The following is a 17,596-nucleotide window of genomic DNA, read 5'->3' on the forward strand; positions in this document are numbered from 1 at the left end:
GCTTCTCAAGCCGGTGGCCCCCGCTTGGTAGCCCTCCAGGTGATGAGAAGGAGTGAGTCGGGGAGACGGGGCAGATACAGTGGGACGTCAGCTGGGCTCGGGGTCTCCCCGTGTGTGGGAGGCCACAGATATGGGCACCCGGAGACAGGGGCGGCTGGAGGGAGGCCAGGTTGTGCGCCGGCCGGGACGTGGTCCCCTCTGGTCACTGTCTTGAGCTGGGCTGACCCCGTCTCCACCGGCTGGGGTGACATCACAGACAATTATAGGTACTGGGGAGACTCGCTGGGGAAGGATGGGGGGGATGGGGTGGCTGGACCTTTACAGCGAGTAGCTCACGGCCTTTTGGGATCCCCAGGGTCAGGCGGGATGGGAAGTTTCTGGAACAGACATCAGAAACTGGATCCTTCCATCAGGCAGGTGGTTCTGTGTTTGACTCAGACCCGTGCCACATCCCAGCTGGACTCTGGCCACTACAGTCGGAGGGCACGTGGGGGTGGTCACATCATGGGGGAAGAACTCAGGCTCGCTGAGTTTGGGTGACCCACAAGGTGCTGGGCTCCTCTGTTGCTGAGGCGGGAGTTGTGAGTCCTGCGGACGCTGGAGGATCTCTCCGGGCCCTCAGGCTTGGGGGCCCAGACTCCGGCAAGGGAGTCCTGTGTCCTGGAGCTGGTTGGGCCCCTGGACTTTTAGTCGCATGGCCAGATCCTGGGATAGAGGACGTGCGGAACCGAGTGGACCGCAGGAGGGTGAGGGGGCCTCCAACCCCACCCAGGGTGGGCCATCCCCAATGCAGCCCCTTAAACTGCTGGATTTCTCCCTCCCTGAGGCTGAGGACTCAGTCCCGGGAAGGCCAGTCCCACCTGGGACCTGGAGGCGCCTGGGGACCTCGCTTGCCCCGCCCCCTTCGGGAGCATCTGTCTACAAGTTGCGGCTCCGGGAGAGCGCCGGCTCCAGGGGGTGAGGTCCACTCCCTCCCTTCCCCACCCCTCTGTCCAGGACCTGGGTCCCGGGAGCAGGAAGGCCCTTCAGAATCTGGCCCCAGGGACAAGGTGCCTGAGGCTCAGGGCAGGAGACACCGTGTGGTGGGGATCTTCGGCCCGGGTTGTGAACGGCGGGGGTGGGGGGTTGGTGAGCTCTGGCCACGGTGATGTTCCTGCGGTCTGTGCCCTTAGTCCCTGCCTCGCGGAGCAGTCCCCAAACAGGCCACAGAGGAAGACCCTGCTGACCCCGAAGGCCCTCGGGGGCGCCTTGGAATTACAGGCAAAGACCCCATTACACTGTGGAGGACCTGAACCCCAGAGGGGCCCGGTCGGCGGGTGCAGACCTCCACCGTGGGGCGGCCGCGGCCCGCAGAGACCTGCGGCTGCCCAGAGGGAAGAGGCTCCCTGAGGCCGGGCCCCCACCCCCCACAGCCCTCGTGGCGGTCTGCCCCGGCGGGGGTGGGGGGAGGAGGAGGCCCGGGTGGGACCGGCTTGCTGACAAGGGACAGCGGGGGCCGCCTCGGCCATCCCAGCGCCCGCGCCCGCTCGGGGAGCCGGTCTGCACTCGCCGCGGACCCCGGAGCCGCCTTCCGCGACGTCACGTGACCTGCAGTGCCGCCGGCGCCCACGCGAGGGCAGCCACGTGCTCCCCGGGAAAGGGGCGGGGCAGGGTCCCTGGAAGAACAGGGGCCATGTGGGCCCCGCCCCGCCCCCTCGTGCCAGCGCTGGACGGGGACCCGGGCCGAGCGGCTCAGCCGGAGTCATGACCTTTCAGGGTCCTTGTAAACATCTGGGCGAGGCTGTGCGTGCAGGTGTGTACGTGCGTGCGCGTGAAGGTGCGCCTGTGCCTATGAACAGGTCTGTACGTGCATACGTGCACGTGCACGTACATGTGTGTATGCGTGGGCACGCTTGTTGGCATATACGTCCCTACTTCTGTCACCCTTGAAGAGAGGGGCAGGTGGGTGGCAGGGCCACACGGGTGCTGGGCTCAGGGGCCCCGTGGGTGATCACGTGTAACCCATGGCCTCTTGGAGGGCTTGCACTTTTTAAAAACATTTTCGCACTGAATCATCCAATGTGTCCCCTGGATAGTTCCAGAACAGGTGGGGTCTCCTCCCCAATGACGCCTTTGCTCCTTGGTTCTGCGGGAGACCCTACTTGCACACCTAGGCACCTGTGATAGGTCCCTTTGGGCACCTGCGGGCCCAGGGCCTTTTGGGGTGCCTCCTGCCCAGAATTCTGGGGTCCTTGGGGCGCTGTTTGAAGAACCGGCTTGAGAGGAAACGAAGAAGGCTGTCTAGGTCCCCCTGAGGCTGCCCCTGGGGTTTCTTGCTCCCCGTGGGCCGGACCAGCACCTCCCTCCTGCGGGGCATGAGTCGGCGTGGGCTGCAGCCGGGACACCTGGGTTTGGGACTTGGCCAGGACCGTGGCCAGTGTCGCAGGCGGTACAAGGGCTGGACGGAGGTGGCCTGATCTTGCAGATGCTGGAATCAGGGGCAAAGCCTCTAAGGCGGCTGTTAAAACTGTGCTCCGCCGTGTAAAGAAAAACCCACAGTTAATGAAAAAGTAAGAAATCTCAGTAGAGAAATAAAAACTAAATAAGTAAAAGATAAACTTACTAGAAGATAAACCTCTCTTCCCCAGACGAGCTCATTCCAACGGACTCCTGTCCGTTTCCCCAATCTTTCCTTTGTCAGTGGTTTCTGCCGTGAGGGTTGTCTGTGATTTTTGGATGTATTTTCCACCTGTTTCCAGTTATCATGTTTGTTTATTTTTAAGATTTTATTTTTAAGTCATCTCTACACCCAACGTGGGGATGGAGCCAGCCGGGTGACCCTCACGGTCTAAATTATAAATTCGTATGATTTAATTTTATTCATGCCTGTGTAGAACCGCTGCGTCACCAAATTCCTGAAAACTGACAACTGGGGTTTGTGAGCTGGGATGAGCCGCGGGGTCTGGCTGCCCCCACGCCCCCCCAACTTCCCGGGGGGTCTGAGGCCAGAGAGGGGGGACCCGGCCTGGCCAGCGGCAGGGTGCTCACCGCCTCCTCGGCCCCCGGCTCTACCTCCGTGGCCTTTTCTCAGTGAAATCAGCAGGCGTGTCCCTGGGCCTTAAACGGGTCGCCCAGAGCGCTGCGCTGAGCAAAGATTTCAGGTGTGAGTCATGACTGCCGGGCAGACAACATGTCCTGCTGGCCACTTACAGGCATTCGACCGGAGGGGGGTGACCCTGGGGACGAGAAGCAGCGAGCCCGGCCAGCCTGCGGCGGGTGTGGGGGCAGGGGGAGGGGCTAGGGGTGTCCGCACCCCATCCGGGCTGTTCCCGCCTGGTCTCTGACCCCAGACCCCCCACCTTCGGGCTGGGGGAGGCTACTGCAAACCCCACGGCAAGGAGAACGAACGGTCACTCCCTGTCCTGAGCGGGGCACCGGCTTCTCTCGTGGGCTCTCGGGCTGCCCTGAGCCCATATGGCTCCTTGGTGGCTGTGATGCCAGGGGCCTGGGGCCAGGCTCAGGTTGGGTGAGGCTCAGGGCTGCCCGGGTCTGATTAGCCTGTTTGAACGCCGTGTCCGGGGGAGGGCGGCTTCTGCAAGGGACCCGGCACCGGGTCTGGGGATCGCCCATCTTAAGGCTTCAGGGGGGATCTCGGTGACAGGAGGCTGTGAATACCCACCTACCTTCCCTCTGATGGGTCACACGTGTCACACGACTGTCTTACACGTCACATAGAAGTGGACTGTGAGCTGGCTGAGAACCCAATCTCAGGGTGGGCCGTCATGCGTACGTAGGGCCCTGTGAAGGAGCCCCAGGCAGGGTGGGGCACAGGGGGTGCCCAGGGAGCCTGCCCTCCGCCCCCCTGCTCCGACACACCCAGTTCCCAACCAGTACCGTGACCCTTTCTCTCCATCCCCTCCCCCCACCAGGACGGGTTCCCTCCACCCTTCATCGGGCACAGCAGGGCCGCCTCGGGGCCCTGGGTGGGAGAAGACAGATGTCCTCATCCCCACCTGCAAGGCTGCCGTCCCCAAGGGTGTCCTTTTGTCCTGAGGACAACTGATGACCCCCAACAGAAGCCTAGTCTGCACACGTCCCCGGGTCCCTGGTCGGTCCCTGCTTTGTTTCTCCACCGTGTTTCTCGCCACCTCCAATGACCCTATTCTGCAGCCCAGACCAGGGCAGACCCTCTGCCCGTTTTATGCATTGTGTTCTCACGGCCCTGTGACTGGCATGGCGCCGGGCTCAGTAAATGTTTGTTGAGTGACTGAAAGACCAGTCGTTAGCACTGGTCCCAGGAAGGGGAAGGGGAGACACGCACCGTCCTCTGCCAGCTTTACCCCGGGAGGTGGTCAAGCTGCAGGTGGGGAACCGGCGCGCAGAGGCATCGAGGGCCGCGGTGCTGACTCAGAACCCAACTGGCCCCAGTGATGCTTAGCCCAGTGTGGACACCGGCCAGAGTCAGTCTGACGGAGCCACTTGGGAGGACGCACGGGCCCACCACAGTCCTGATCTGTAGTAAGGGCGTCCCTCCCCGCCGTCCCTCCCCGGTAGGGCCCGGTACCGTTGGCCCTGTGTTGTACTTTTGGAAAATGTCATCAGAGCCCGTGAAAAGGCCCATTTGGGATTTACACGGGAATCACGTTGAATCTACAGGTGTTAACGCCTCCATGACACGTCGCCCTTCTCTCCAAGGCCGCGGCTCATGTCTCTACCGGTTCGGGGCTCTCCAGGAGTACATCCGAAGAGCTCACACGTGTTCCAAAGGGAGCGCCCAGCGAATGAGTAAACGCCGTGTGGTCTGTGCAGGGGACTGTGATTCAGCCTCGAGAAGGGGAGATAGTGACGCTCGCTCCAACACAGATAAACCCTGAGGACCATATCGACATGCACCAGGCACACACCGCAGGACACAGGTCCCTGGAGCCATCAGATCACAGGCACGGGAAGCAGATGGCAGGAGCCAGCGCGTCAGTTTTGTGAGATGAGGAAGTTCCGGACGTGGATGGTGGGGACGGGTGTATGCTGTGAATATATTTAGTGCCACGGAACAGCGTGCTCAAAACGTTTAAGGTGAATTTTACGTTATGTGTATTTTACCATGACAACAACTTAGAGAAAAATCCTAATAATCTACTATGATGTACCTTTCTAGAATTACTTTTTAAGATTTTATTTAATTACTTACCTACTTATCTACTTACAGTGACAGAGCTCACACGAGCAGGGGAGGGGCAGAGAGGGAGAGAGCGAATCCCAAGCAGACGCCACACTCGGCCCAGAGCCCGACACGGGGCTCGATCCCAAGACCCTGGGATCGTGACCTGAGCCGAAATGGAGAGTCAGAGGCTCAACCGACTGAGGCACCCAGGCACCCCTCTTCGAGTGTGTTTTGATGAGTGTGTTTTTCAATGCTGACAAAATCCCAACTTGCCAAAAACGCTTTTCAACGAATCACGCTACAGGTGGTCTAGCATTTATCTGCCTGTAATACCTTTTTCCACCCTTTTCCCCTTGACTTTTGCTTCTGTCTTGCAAACAGTGTATCACCTGGATGTGTGTGTTTTAATAGCCAATCCACCTTCAGAACTGGACTTTTGGCCACAAGTTCTGTTCCTCTGTGTTTATTACGATCACTGATGTGCTCAGACTGATTTCTACCACGTGAACGTGTTATATTTTATATTGGTCTACTAGCCCCGTGTTTGTTCCTTCTTCTCCCTCCCTTCCTTGTCTTCTAGAACAGACGTATGCGGGAAGATGAGATCGTGTCTGCGCCGTCCGCACCTCGTATCTCCGGCTCTCACTTTCCTGATTCCGTTGTGTTGATATCTGAACTGTTGATTCTGGGTTCCTGTGGATACGGCTTCTCTCGGTCTTCGACACTATCTTTTTGAAAAGGATGGCGGTAACCTTTATCACGATATTTGATTTCTTTCGCTGAATATATCTCTTGCAACATTTTCCTTTACGAGTCTTATCTCAACCGTCGCAGAGAGTATCAAAGGTTTGAGATGCTGCATTACCGAGGATATCCTTAGGTTGCCCTTGAAGGGCAGTTTGCTCGGTTCTAAATGATTTTTTTTTTCCTTGCCTTTAATGACACGCAGAATGGCGAGTGCGTGCGTGTGTCTCTGGCCTGGCCCCCGCCTCGTGGTCGGAGTGGGCAGGAGCACACAGAGGCGCCCACCCATCACCCACGGCTTCCTCCAGGGCTGCCTGAGTCACATTTTCACACGGAAATCATCAGATGTGTCCCCTGGGGCTCAAAGTGGAACTATCCAGGCGGGAGGGTCTCCTCAGAAGACACCTTCATCCGCAGGGAAGACCCTGCTTGCGTTTCTAGGCTTTGTGTCCGGCCGCACCTGTGGCTGGTCCCCCTGGGCACCTGCAGGCTCTAGGCCCAAGGCCTTTTCTGGGGTCTCCTGCCTCTTCTGGGCGGCCCTGCTGAAGGGAGCCGAGAGCCAGGGCCCGACAGATGACGAGAGTGGGCGCGTCGCCCCCGGGCCCTCCCTGACCTGCCCCGGGGCTCCCCGGTGCCCCACACCATGCTCCGGCCCTGCCTGTCTGCAGTCAGCCTGAGCAGAAAAGGACCAGGCCTCCGTCTCCTGCCCTGAGGTTGGGACTGGGGTTCCTCACCCCTTCTTCGGGGCTGCGTGGGCCTCCCAGCACCTCCCCGTCTCTGTAGCTCAGCTGTGATGCAGCCTGGGCTGGGCCCGGGGCCCGGGGTCACTGCTTCATCGACTCGGGGGCCTCGGGGAGTGGCTGAGGTCAGCGGAGCGCGGGCCTCCCGGAGGGTCTCCAACACAAGGTTCCCGGTGGCCTGGGGACCCGGGCCCCGACGCCCCCTCACTTCCCCTTGCCTGGGTGAGCAGGGAGGCCCAGACACTCCACGGAAGAGAGACCGAGTTGTCAGGAAGTACAAGCCCGGCTGGGGCACTGTCTGTGAATCGTAGATAGAGCGAAGGGATCCCCACAGGAGCACGACCGAACTGGTCCTGAGATGTCCCGGCCCAGCGGCACAGCTCAGAGCAAAGCCCCCCACGCCCACTAGTGGGGCAGCCTCATGTGTTTTTTTCTCCCTCCTGGGGGCTGGAGGACCGGGATCCAGGCGGGGCAGGGCCGGCTCCTCTGAGGCCCTCTCCTGGGCCCCTCACCGTGTCCCTCTGTGCCTGTCTGTATCCCCATTGCCTCTTACAAGGACTCAGCCAGAGTGGATTAGGGCCTACCCACGTGGCCCCGATTTACCTAAATCGCCTGTGTAAAGACCCCGTCTCCAGGTATAGTCACGTCCCGCGGTGCTGGGGACCGGCCCTTCGACATGTGAATTGCAGGGGACACAGCTCAGGCCGTAACAGGGGCCCTCTCCGGTGGAACCCACGGAGCCCTCCCCTCTGTGGGGAACCGGAGGAACATCTCTGTCCCTCCTGAGTCTCCTGTCAGACGCACACACCTGTCCCCACACACCGTTAGCAGAACCGTCTCTAAACCTCAGGCTCTCCTAGAAGGTGGCAGCTAAGAGGTGACACCGAGGCTGAGGGCAGATGGCTTCAAGTTCACCTCTGTCTCAGCCTCAAATCACCTTCCTGAGACAGCAGCCGGGACGGGCCGTCTCTTCACGGAAGGTCTCCCTCTCTCCAGACACCACATTCGCCACTGTGTCCTTCACGATGGGACCTGCCCCCACGGTGTGGCCCAGGGGGTTTCCTCCCCCTCCTGCTCTGCCTGGCTGGCAGAAGGTGGCAAGGCTGTGCCCTGTTTGGCCACAGAGTGTCCCCCCCCCCGGGGGAGGGCTGACCCACTCTGGTCACTTCCTGTGTTGTTAGGATAAATGGGGGCCAGGGAGGGACGCCCAGGGAAGGGGCCGCCGTGGAGAAAGCTGCATCTGAGCTCTTCCCCTCGGGTCCCCTGCAGATGCTGTGGCTACTGTTTCTGACTCTCCCCTTCCCGGGGGGCTCTGTGCCCGTGACCCCTGGTGAGTCCGGATCCCCTCCAATGTGCTCAGGGCTCCCAGAAGTAGCCCAGGGGTTGTGGGGACTGTCCCTTTGGGAAAAGCTTCCCTTGTCCCTTCCTGAACTCTGAGGTCATTGTCTGGGCCCCTGACAGCCCCTCAACTTGTTCCGCAGCCCCCAGCCCAGGACGAGAGTCGGTGGGCATCGTGGGGGGCTGCGATGTCTCAGGCTGGAGGTATCCGTGGCAGGTCAGCCTGAGGTTCTACAACATGGGGCTTGGCCTGTGGCAGCACGAGTGCGGGGGCTCCCTCATCCACCCCCAGTGGGTGCTGACTGCTGCCCACTGCGTTGAGCCGTGAGTCGTGCGTCACCATCCCCGTGGCTGGGTGCAAGCTGGGTGGGGGTGTGCCATGTGCAGGGTCCTGCTGCTTTGGGCGGGCTTCCTGGGGTCTCCCTCCCAGCTCTGCATGCCCCCTGCCCCCCCTGAGAAGCCCTGGGCCCCTTCTCCCCCAGGGAGGACTTGGAGGCTTGTGCCTTCAGGGTCCAAGTCGGGCAGCTGAGACTCTATGACCACGACCAGCTGCACAAGGTGGCCGAGATCATCCGCCACCCCAAGTTCAACGCGAGCCTGTCCGCCTGGGGGGGCGCGGACATCGCCCTGCTGAGACTGGAGGTGCCCGTGATGCTCTCTGAGCATGTCAACCTGGTCTCCCTCCCGCCTGCCTCCCTACGGGTCCCCTCAAGGAAGATGTGCTGGGTGACCGGCTGGGGTGACATTGCGGACAACTGTAGGTATTGGGGAGACTAGCTGGGGAAGGATGGGGGGATGGGGTGGCTGGGCCTTTAAAGAGAGTGGCTCACTGCACGGGCCTTTTGGGATCCCCAGGGTCAGGCGGATGCCGGGGTTCTGGGCAGGAAGTTTCTGGAACAGACGTCAGGAACTGGACGCTCGCCCCGGGGCAGGCGGTTCCGTGTTTGACCCCGGCCCCTGCCGTATCCGAGCTGGACTCTGGCCACCACAGTCGGAGGGCGCACGAGGCTGGTCACGTCACGGGGGACGAACTCAGGCTCGCTGAGTTTGGGCGAGCCACAAGGTGCGGGGCTCCTCTGTCGCTGAGGCGGAGTTTCCCCGCAGGAGCTGTGAGTCCCGCCGACACTGGAGGGCTCTCCTGGGGCCTGTCCTCGGGCTCGGGGGCCCAGACTCCGGCGAGGGAGTCCTGCGTCCTGGAGCCGCGTGGGCATCTGGACAGATGCCTGGGCACAGAGGACGTGGGCTGTACCCGCGGGGGCTGGTGCTGGGCCCCGGGGTCAGGCCTGGCAGTGGGGGGCGGCCCAGCACACAGCGGCCGGGAAGAAGGCGAGCCCGGTTCTGACGCGGCGCCTCCCCGCAGCGCCTCTGCCCCCCCCCTACCACCTGCAGGAGGTGGAGATCCCCGTGGTGGGGAACAAGGAGTGTAACCGCCACTATCAGAACTCTTCGGACAGCAGCGATCAGGTCATCAAGGCCGACATGCTATGTGCGGGGAGTGAGGGCCGGGACTCCTGCCAGGTGAGGCTCCCGGCTGCCCTGGCCTCTTCCTCTGTCCCCTTCCCGCCCAGGGCCTCTTCCTCTGTCCCCTTCCCGCCGGTCCCTGGGCCGTGGGGACGCGGGGAGCCCGGGCTGAGGGCCTTCTCTCCCCGCAGCTGGACTCCGGGGGCCCCCTGGTGTGCCGCTGGAACTGCACCTGGTTCCAGGTGGGGATCGTGAGCTGGGGCCACCTGTGCGGTCATCGCGACTTCCCCGGGGTGTACACGCGAGTGACGAGCTACGTGCCCTGGATCTGCCGGCACGTCCCTCTGTCCCCCGCACCCTAGAAGGGACAGACCCCCGAAGTCCCTTGTCTCGGCACCACGTTTCCCTGCGGGGTTGGGGGGAGCAGGGGAGCGGCTCCTCGAGGGGAGTCCAGCGTGGGAAAAAGCCCAGGAATCACAGGGGACCGCTTGCGATTGGAGTCTCATTAAACGCTCTGGGAGAACCGCCCAAGGCCGCGTCTGTGCTTGACTGTGGTGCGTCTGCTGCCGGGGGGGGGGGGGGGGGGCGGGCGCTGGCCAGGCCTGCCTGTTGGGGTCCCTGGCGCTGGCATCTGCGGGCCGGGCAGAGAGGAGAGGGGTGGCCCCCGGGGGCCCCGAAAGAATGTCAGGGGACGATGTGCTGCTCTCGGTGCCGGGGGGCTTCGGTCCTAGATCTCTCTTCCTCCCTCCTCGCTCCCTCCGCTGGCACGAGGCTCGGGATACAGCGGGAGGCCCTGGGGGGTCCTCCTCCGCCCCTCTGCTCCTTCAGAACGCCCTGCACTCCTGGACGGTGTCGGGCCCGTTCTACAGACCATTTCCTCCCTTTCTGGCACCAGATTCTTTCCTGGATTTTCGATGTGCCATCTGACAGATCAAAAGGTCTCTTTCTCTCATTCTGATAATGTGTCCCGAAGGCCTCGGTCCCCTAAGGTCCTCCCTGCGGGGATGACATCAGGCCCCCAGGTTGCCCTGCGAGGACAGCTTCACCAGGAAAACGGGGGTCTCCTTTGGCGCCTCTGGATTTTCTGGCCGTGATGGTGACGGGACAGCTGTTCCCCGCCCCACACACCTGTCCGTCAGGGGCCTGAATGCTCGGACCTACAGCAAGGAAGTGCCCGCATCAGGGGCCCCCCAGGCTGCGCCCCGTCCTGTCCTGCACTGCTCTGCTCCAGAAACCTCAGCTCTGTCCCTCCCCGCCAAACCCAGCTGCCTTAAAAAACAAACAAACACAAAACACCAAATAAACATGGAACTGAAAAATTTTTAAAGAGCTCAGAGCTTTCATTTTCTGACTAATTTGTAGCTGACGAACCAGGACACGAGTGCCTGGAGAAGCCACCCAGACATCGGTGTCCATAAACGAATTGGGGTCTCCCGGGCACCCCTCCCTGCACTGGGGACGCGGGGGTCTTAAAAGGGACAGCCACCGGGCGTGTAGTAGGACCATTCTGGGATCATCCATCAGATGGGGGCCCAGCGTCCAGCCCCTCCTGAGTTCGGGGGTCCCTTCTTAGGGGTCGGCGGGTGCTTCCCCATCCCCTCATCGTGGTTCGGCCACGTGACCGGGTGGAACCATGGCAGGGACCCAGCTGTGCCGGCAGCAGGGAGGCTGAGGGCGGACGAGGGCGCGGGTGAGAGGTCGGCTGTGGTGACGGGGTCGGGGGGCAGCCCCTCATGCCCAAGCGTCCCACCCTGCCCCCTCAGCCCAGGTTTCAGGGCCCAGCAGGGACCCACCGGGCTCCAGATGACTGGACCCCCCCCAGCCATGGCACCCTCGTCCCGCAAACCTCCGCCAGACCCCGGTGCTGAGACTGGGGAGCCTTGTCCTGTGCTGGCCCAGCGTGTGTCCAGTCCTGGGAAGAGGGAGGAGGCCCCCACGCAGGTCGTGCCGGGTCCCCACGGAGGTCGCTGCACCCATGGCCCTCGCCGGCTGGGGCCAGGTTACGGGACCTCCTGTGGGGCTGCCTGGGGAGCTGGTGGTCCCGCGAGGGGTCAGAGAGCAGGTGTGGACCCAGGGCCTGGGCCTGCAGAACGAGGCTCCACCCTTACCCTTCGGATCTGCACCCCCAGGACGGGCCTTTCCTGACCCTGGGCACCTACTATCACCCCAGGAGGCCCGATTCACCCCCGGATGGGCCTGTGTCCACTCTGGCTGCTGGGTTCCCAGCGCCTGGCCCTGGGCCAGCAACAGTGGGTTCTCTGAAGGTGCTGATGCCCTGACCACTAGTGGGGGGGGCCTTGCCCCCAGGTTCCCCGCTCTTGGCCCACCCACTTCCTGGGCTTGCAGGATAAAGGGGCTCCGAGGCCCCAGGGGCAGAAGGGAGAGGACCCAGAAGGGTGAGGACATAGACCAGACCCCTGCCCTCTCCATCCCAGACGCGGGGGACCTGGCCCTGGTGTCCCGACTCCAGCCGCCCCCTCTCCCCCCACAGATGCTGTGGCTGCTGTTCGTGACCCTCCCCTGCCTGGGGGGCTCTGTGCCCGTGACCCCTGGTGAGTGCCTACCCCATGCAGTGCTCCCGTCGTCCTGAAACCCATCGGTGACCTCGGGCCTGCACTGACCTGGAGTGGGACAGGGTGGTGACCCTTGGGAGACGCTAAGCGTGGGAGGCTGTGCTTAGCCCCAGGCGGCGGCCTCTGGGTCCCTGACGGCTCCCCACTGCGCTTCCCCAGGGCCTGGCCTGGGGCCCGAGCTGGAGGGCACCGACGGGGACCATGACATCCCTGCCGGGAAGTGGCCATGGCAGGTCAGCCTGAGGGTCTTCAACGAAGAGTGTGACCGGTGGCAGCACGAATGTGGCGGCTCCCTCGTCCACCCCCAGTGGGTGCTGACCGCGGCCCACTGCATTGGACTGTGGGTGACTCTGGCCGCCCCCTTGGCAGGGGAGGGGGCGGGAGGGGAGCAGGCAGAGGGCCGGGGCGGTGTGAGGGGACAGTGTCCTGGGCCAGGAGACTCCGGGTCTGGGTGGCTCTGGGGGCGTCAGGGGGAGCCTTCAGGCTCTGAGCCCCTGGAGACAGTCCTGCTGGGGGGGGGGGGTGACCAGGTGCCCGCCCCCACCCGGCTTCCTGGAGAAGCTCCTGGTCTCTCTCCCAGGGAGCCACAGAAATACAGGGTCCAAATGGGGCAGCTGAGACTCTATGACCACGACCAGCTGCACAAGGTGGCCGAGATCATCCACCACCCCAAGTTCAACGTGAGCCTGTCTGCCTGGGGGGGCGCGGACATCGCCCTGCTGAGACTGGAGGCGCCCGTGATGCTTTCCCAGCACGTGAACCCCGTCAGCCTTGCTCCTGACTCACTGGTGCTCAGCCCCGGAACAAAGTGCTGGGTGACCGGCTGGGGCACCTTTGGGGCCCACGGTAAGACCGGGGGGGGGGCCCAGAGGAGGGACAAGGCAGAGGACACAGGGGTGCGGTGGGGACCGCACAGCCCATGGCCTCGGTCGGTGGGGGAACATGCCCATCACAGATGGGCCGGCCGGACTACTGGCCACCCACCCCCGGCCCGGCCTCAGGAGGCATCTGAGAACGTCCTTGTTTAAACTTGGACAACAGCCTACGAGCGAGGGGTCACTGCTCCTGCAGCTGGGAACCCAGGGACTCGGGACTCGTCCTGCTGGGAGGGGTTCACTGCTGTGCTTCCCCGGGAGACCACCTTCCCTTGCTTCCCTCCCTGCCCGTTTACCCAGGCTGTTTGCACACGGGAGGTTAAGACGGGGAAACTGAGGCCGGGGTGAAGGAGGCCCCGGGCTCAGGCTCACATGATGGTCCTGGGAGGGGCTCCCTCCCCACCCTGGCTCGTGTCACTGGCTGGCTGCGGGGGTTGGGGGGGACCCGCAGGCTGAGAGTGAGGGTGTGGCTTCCTCCGGCACCACCCCGCTCGGCGACCACCAAACACGGCAGGGAACCGCGTGGCTCCCGGACCCCAAAGATCCCTCAAAACCCGTCCCAGCTCTTTCTGGGGTCTGGCTGTGAGTGAACTTTCTGGGCCCCCAGCCCTGGGCATGGCCCCGCTCTGTTGACGCGCCAGAATGTCGAGGCTTGGCCTCTTGGTTGTGAGTAAAGTAGCAAAGTCTTCAAAACCCCCACCGTGTGACCGCCAGTCGGGACAGGGACCTCAGTGTGGCGCGTTGGTTTCCGCATGGCCTTTCTCTCGTGTACCCAAGCCTGGCCTCTGATTTCATGGAGCGGCTTTTGGATACACGACAAAGAATTGGCCATGATTCCCGTCCTTTTTTCCATCCAAGAGATGGTGTGACGGGTGACTCCGAGAGGAGGGACCCAGGGGAGCGTGACCTGGCGCCCCGGGGGGAGGGGCGTGAGCCCCTGGAGCCGCCCTCTCTCACCCAGCCCCTCCCGCAGCCCTGCCATCCCCAGCCCGCCGCCTGCAGGAGGCGGAGGTCCCCATCGTGGAGAAGCAGGTCTGCGAGAAGATCTACCACCAGGGGTCACCTGCTGGAGGCCACGGCGGTGTCATCAAGAAGGACATGCTGTGTGCAGGGAGGAGGGGAAGGGGCTCCCGCCAGGTGAGACTCGGGCCCGCCCCCGCCCTCCGTTTCAGGGCTTCTGGGTGTTGCAGTGGGGTGCCCTGTGGCCGACTGACCTGTGAGTCCCCCTTACAGGGCGATGCGGGGGGCCCCCTGGTCTGTTCCTGGCTGGACATGTGGATCCAAGTGGGAGTGCTGAGCTGGGGCATGGCCTCCGGGCACATCGACTACCCTGCGGTCTACACCCGCGTGATGACCTACTCATCCTGGATCTACCAGCACGTCCCCCTGCGGCCTTGATGGGCCTGTGTGGCCGAGGAGCCAGGCCCCTCCCCCATTCGGCACCACCGTCTCCCAGGTGCCCTGTCCCCGCGGTGCCCTGTCCTTCTCTGACTTTGGGGCCCGAGGCAGAGGAGGGGCTGGGAAGCTGGTGTCTCCTTGACAGCGGGCACGTTGGGTAAGAAGCGTCAGGGACCTCCCTCCTCCCCGCCGTCTGCTGTCCTATTAAACTGTGTGCAAAGCAGCCTCCAGGATTTCTGCATGTACTTGACCGCGGTGGGGAGGGGGTACTTCCTGGTGGAGGTCCCAAGGCTCTGAAAGCTTCAGGAACAACCTGGACCAATTGTATCTGCTGGCAGGGCGAGTGGCTGAGCCGGGGAGGCCCCGTGGTTACTGCCCTGCCCTGGGTGGGGTCTGTTTCCAGGAGGCCACATTCTAGACCCCTCCTGCGGCTCGGCCTCCCTCCCCAGCCTCGTCCCCCCAATCCTCAGGGATGAGACCAATGTCCCCTCCCGGCACTCCTTCCCCTGCATTACCTCATGTTCCCTAACTGCACCATCGAACCCAGCCTCCCCTGGGGGCCAGACACCAAGAAAAGTGAGAGGTGGTCCTACGCCGGCATCTGTCCTTCCCTACAACAGTGGGGATTCACTCCAGCTCCTGCAGGACGCCCTGCGCCCTGTCTGCCAGTGTGGGGCCCGGGAGCCCGCCGGCCATGTGGGGCCCCGTACGCATCACTAAGCGTGAATTACGTGAAAACTCACATCCTCAGTCTCACTACGTCATAGTGGGCACAGAGACACAGTCCATTGTTGTGGAAAGTTCCACTGATCAGTGCTGTTCGAATTTCAGAAAGTTGACTGTGGCCAACAGGACCCAGAGGTGGAGGCGGGACGACAGCTCACCTCTCTGGCTGGGTTCCTGCCCAGCTCCTGAGAGTACAGCTCCTTCCCTGTCCCAGTCTCTCTGCTCTGTCCTCCTTCCAACATCTGACTCCTCTGCTCCCCCCGCCCCCACAGGGTCCTCAGTCCCTTCCACCCTGGTGGGGGCTGCTCCTTCCTCCCTTACACTAAGAAGAAGAGAAATGGAAACTTCTCTGAGCGAGGGTGTGGTTAGGAACAGAAGGGTCCGGGGCCAAGTCTCAGTTTTGTTTCGTTAAACTGTTAGCAAAGCAAGACAGAACGTGACCAATGATTTCTTGGGTGTGGGTACGGTTGGGGTGGCCCAGGGGCCCTGGGACTTCCTGATGGCTCCATCTGCTCTGGGGCTTGGGTTGGAGAGGTTGTCGCTCCATGCCAAAAAGTGGTGGGGTGGTGGGGGTAGTGGGGGTAGAAGGATGGATGGACTGGCAAGAGGGAGGGAGGATGTTCTCAGCGATACTCCACTCTTGGGCCGCTGTTCTCAGCCCACCCTCTGCTAGAAGGCCAGCCTCATCTCAAAATTCCAACCATCTATCATCCATCCACCTACCCACTCATCCATCCATCCACACATCTATCCATCCACGCACTCATCCATCCATCCACTCATCTATCCACTCATCCATCCATCCATCCACTCATCCATTCATTCATCCATACACTCACCACCCATCCATTCATCCATCCATCCACTCATCCATCTTTCCATCCTCTCATCCATCCACTCATCTATCCACTCATCCATTCATCCATCCTTCCATCCACTCATCCTTGCATCCACTCATCAATCCACCCACTCATCCACCCACCCACTCATACATCCATCCATCTATCCATGCATCCATCCATCCATCCATCCACCCACTCATCCATGCATCCATCCATCCGCCCATCCATCCACCCACTCATCCATCCATCCAACCATCCATCCACCCACTCATCCATCCATCCATCCATCCACCCACTCATCCATCCATCCATCCATCCACTCATCCATCCATCCATCCATCCATGCATGCATCCATCCATCCATCTATCCACCCACTCATCCATCCACCCACGCATCCATGCATCCATCCATCCACTCATCCATCCATCCATCCATCCATCCATCCACTCATCCATCCATCCATCCATCCACTCATCCATCCACTCATCCATCCATCCATCCATCCATGCATCCATCCATCCACTCATCCATCCATCCATCCATCCACTCATCCATCCATCCATCCATCCATCCATGCATCCATCCATCCATCTATCCACCCACTCATCCATCCACCCACTCATCCATGCATCCATCCATCCACTCATCCATCCATCCATCCATCCATCCATCCACTCATCCATCCATCCATCCACTCATCCATCCACTCATCCATCCATCCATCCATCCATGCATCCACCCATCCACTCATCCATCCATCCATCCATCCATCCACTCATCCATCCATCCATCCACTCATCCATCCACTCATCCATCCATCCATCCATCCATGCATCCATCCATCCACTCATCCATCCATCCATCCATCCATCCATCCACTCATCCATCCATCCATCCACTCATCCATCCACTCATCCATCCATCCATCCATCCATGCATCCATCCATCCACTCATCCATCCATCCATCCATCCATCCATCCACTCATCCATCCATCCACCCACTCATCCATGCATCCATCCATCCATCTATCCACCCACTCATCCATCCACCCACTCATCCATGCATCCATCCATCCACTCATCCATCCATCCATCCATCCATCCATCCATCCATCCATCCACTCATCCATCCATCCATCCATCCACCCATCCATCCATCCATCCATGCATCCATCCATCCACTCATCCATCCATCCATCCATCCATCCATCCATCCACTCATCCATCCATCCATCCATCCATGCATCCATCCATCCATCTATCCACCCACTCATCCATCCACCCACTCATCCATGCATCCATCCATCCACTCATCCATCCATCCATCCATCCATCCATCTATCTGCCCATCCACCCACCCACTCACTTATCCATCCTGGAACGCTGTATGGCAGATCCTGGACTGGATATGGAAGATCCAGGTATGAATAGAACATGACACCTGCCTTCCTCAGTCTTTGAGTCTGGCAGGAGACCACCTTTTAAGCAAATAATGAGTACAAGGTGCTGCATATAAGTGACACCCCAGAGGAAGATATGGTGGCCATGCTAAGGAGAACCTGAGCAAGCCTTCCGCAGGTGTTGGGGGAAGTGCTCCAAGGAGGAGATGCTTGACTGGCTCTCCAAGGACAGGAAGGGTGTCCCTTGGTGGACACGGTAAGGAAGGCTCCCCTCAGGCAACCGCAGGAGGGCAGGGACCAGTCCGGGTCACCGGCAGGTGCGCACCTGGGGCGTCAGCTTGAGGCAGCATCCGTGAG

At 61.5% G+C, this 17,596-nt stretch overlaps 2 protein-coding genes across 2 annotated transcripts; both read left to right on the plus strand.

The window, feature by feature from the left end:
- Positions 1 to 7,893: 7,893 nt before the first annotated feature.
- Positions 7,894 to 9,917, plus strand: LOC124525579 (mastin-like). Its single transcript, XM_047098048.1, has 5 exons — positions 7,894 to 7,954; positions 8,106 to 8,286; positions 8,445 to 8,719; positions 9,323 to 9,480; positions 9,615 to 9,917. Exons 1-5 carry the CDS (start codon positions 7,894 to 7,896, stop codon positions 9,783 to 9,785), a joined length of 846 nt encoding a protein of 281 aa, XP_046954004.1. The 3' UTR covers positions 9,786 to 9,917.
- A 1,330-nt stretch (positions 9,918 to 11,247) lies between these two features.
- Positions 11,248 to 14,492, plus strand: LOC124525471 (mastin-like). Its single transcript, XM_047097850.1, has 7 exons — positions 11,248 to 11,485; positions 11,594 to 11,672; positions 11,770 to 11,975; positions 12,156 to 12,336; positions 12,577 to 12,842; positions 13,845 to 14,008; positions 14,105 to 14,492. The coding sequence occupies exons 1-7, from the start codon at positions 11,248 to 11,250 to the stop codon at positions 14,267 to 14,269; spliced, it is 1,299 nt and encodes a 432-aa protein (XP_046953806.1). The 3' UTR covers positions 14,270 to 14,492.
- Positions 14,493 to 17,596: the final 3,104 nt, after the last annotated feature.

This window comes from Lynx rufus, unplaced genomic scaffold (genome assembly GCF_022079265.1).
Source record: "Lynx rufus isolate CCGP_SWC_20201006 ecotype Redwood Valley unplaced genomic scaffold, mLynRuf1.p SCAF_43, whole genome shotgun sequence".
In the NCBI taxonomy this organism is placed as follows: Eukaryota; Metazoa; Chordata; class Mammalia; order Carnivora; family Felidae; genus Lynx; species Lynx rufus.

What these genes read in the sequence shown, in the direction of transcription:
- LOC124525579 (XM_047098048.1), top strand. Translation starts at nt 7,894, where the DNA reads ATGCTGTGGCTACTGTTTCTGACTCTCCCCTTCCCGGGGGGCTCTGTG. An exon ending in GCTGCCCACTGCGTTGAGCC is followed by an intron (nt 8,287 to 8,444) that starts GTGAGTCGTGCG and finishes CTTCTCCCCCAG; the next exon opens with GGAGGACTTGGAGGCTTGTG. An exon ending in AGGGCCGGGACTCCTGCCAG is followed by an intron (nt 9,481 to 9,614) that starts GTGAGGCTCCCG and finishes CTCTCCCCGCAG; the next exon opens with CTGGACTCCGGGGGCCCCCT.
- LOC124525471 (XM_047097850.1), top strand. Translation starts at nt 11,248, where the DNA reads ATGGCACCCTCGTCCCGCAAACCTCCGCCAGACCCCGGTGCTGAGACT. An exon ending in CGCGAGGGGTCAGAGAGCAG is followed by an intron (nt 11,486 to 11,593) that starts GTGTGGACCCAG and finishes CTATCACCCCAG; the next exon opens with GAGGCCCGATTCACCCCCGG. An exon ending in GCGGCCCACTGCATTGGACT is followed by an intron (nt 12,337 to 12,576) that starts GTGGGTGACTCT and finishes TCTCTCTCCCAG; the next exon opens with GGAGCCACAGAAATACAGGG.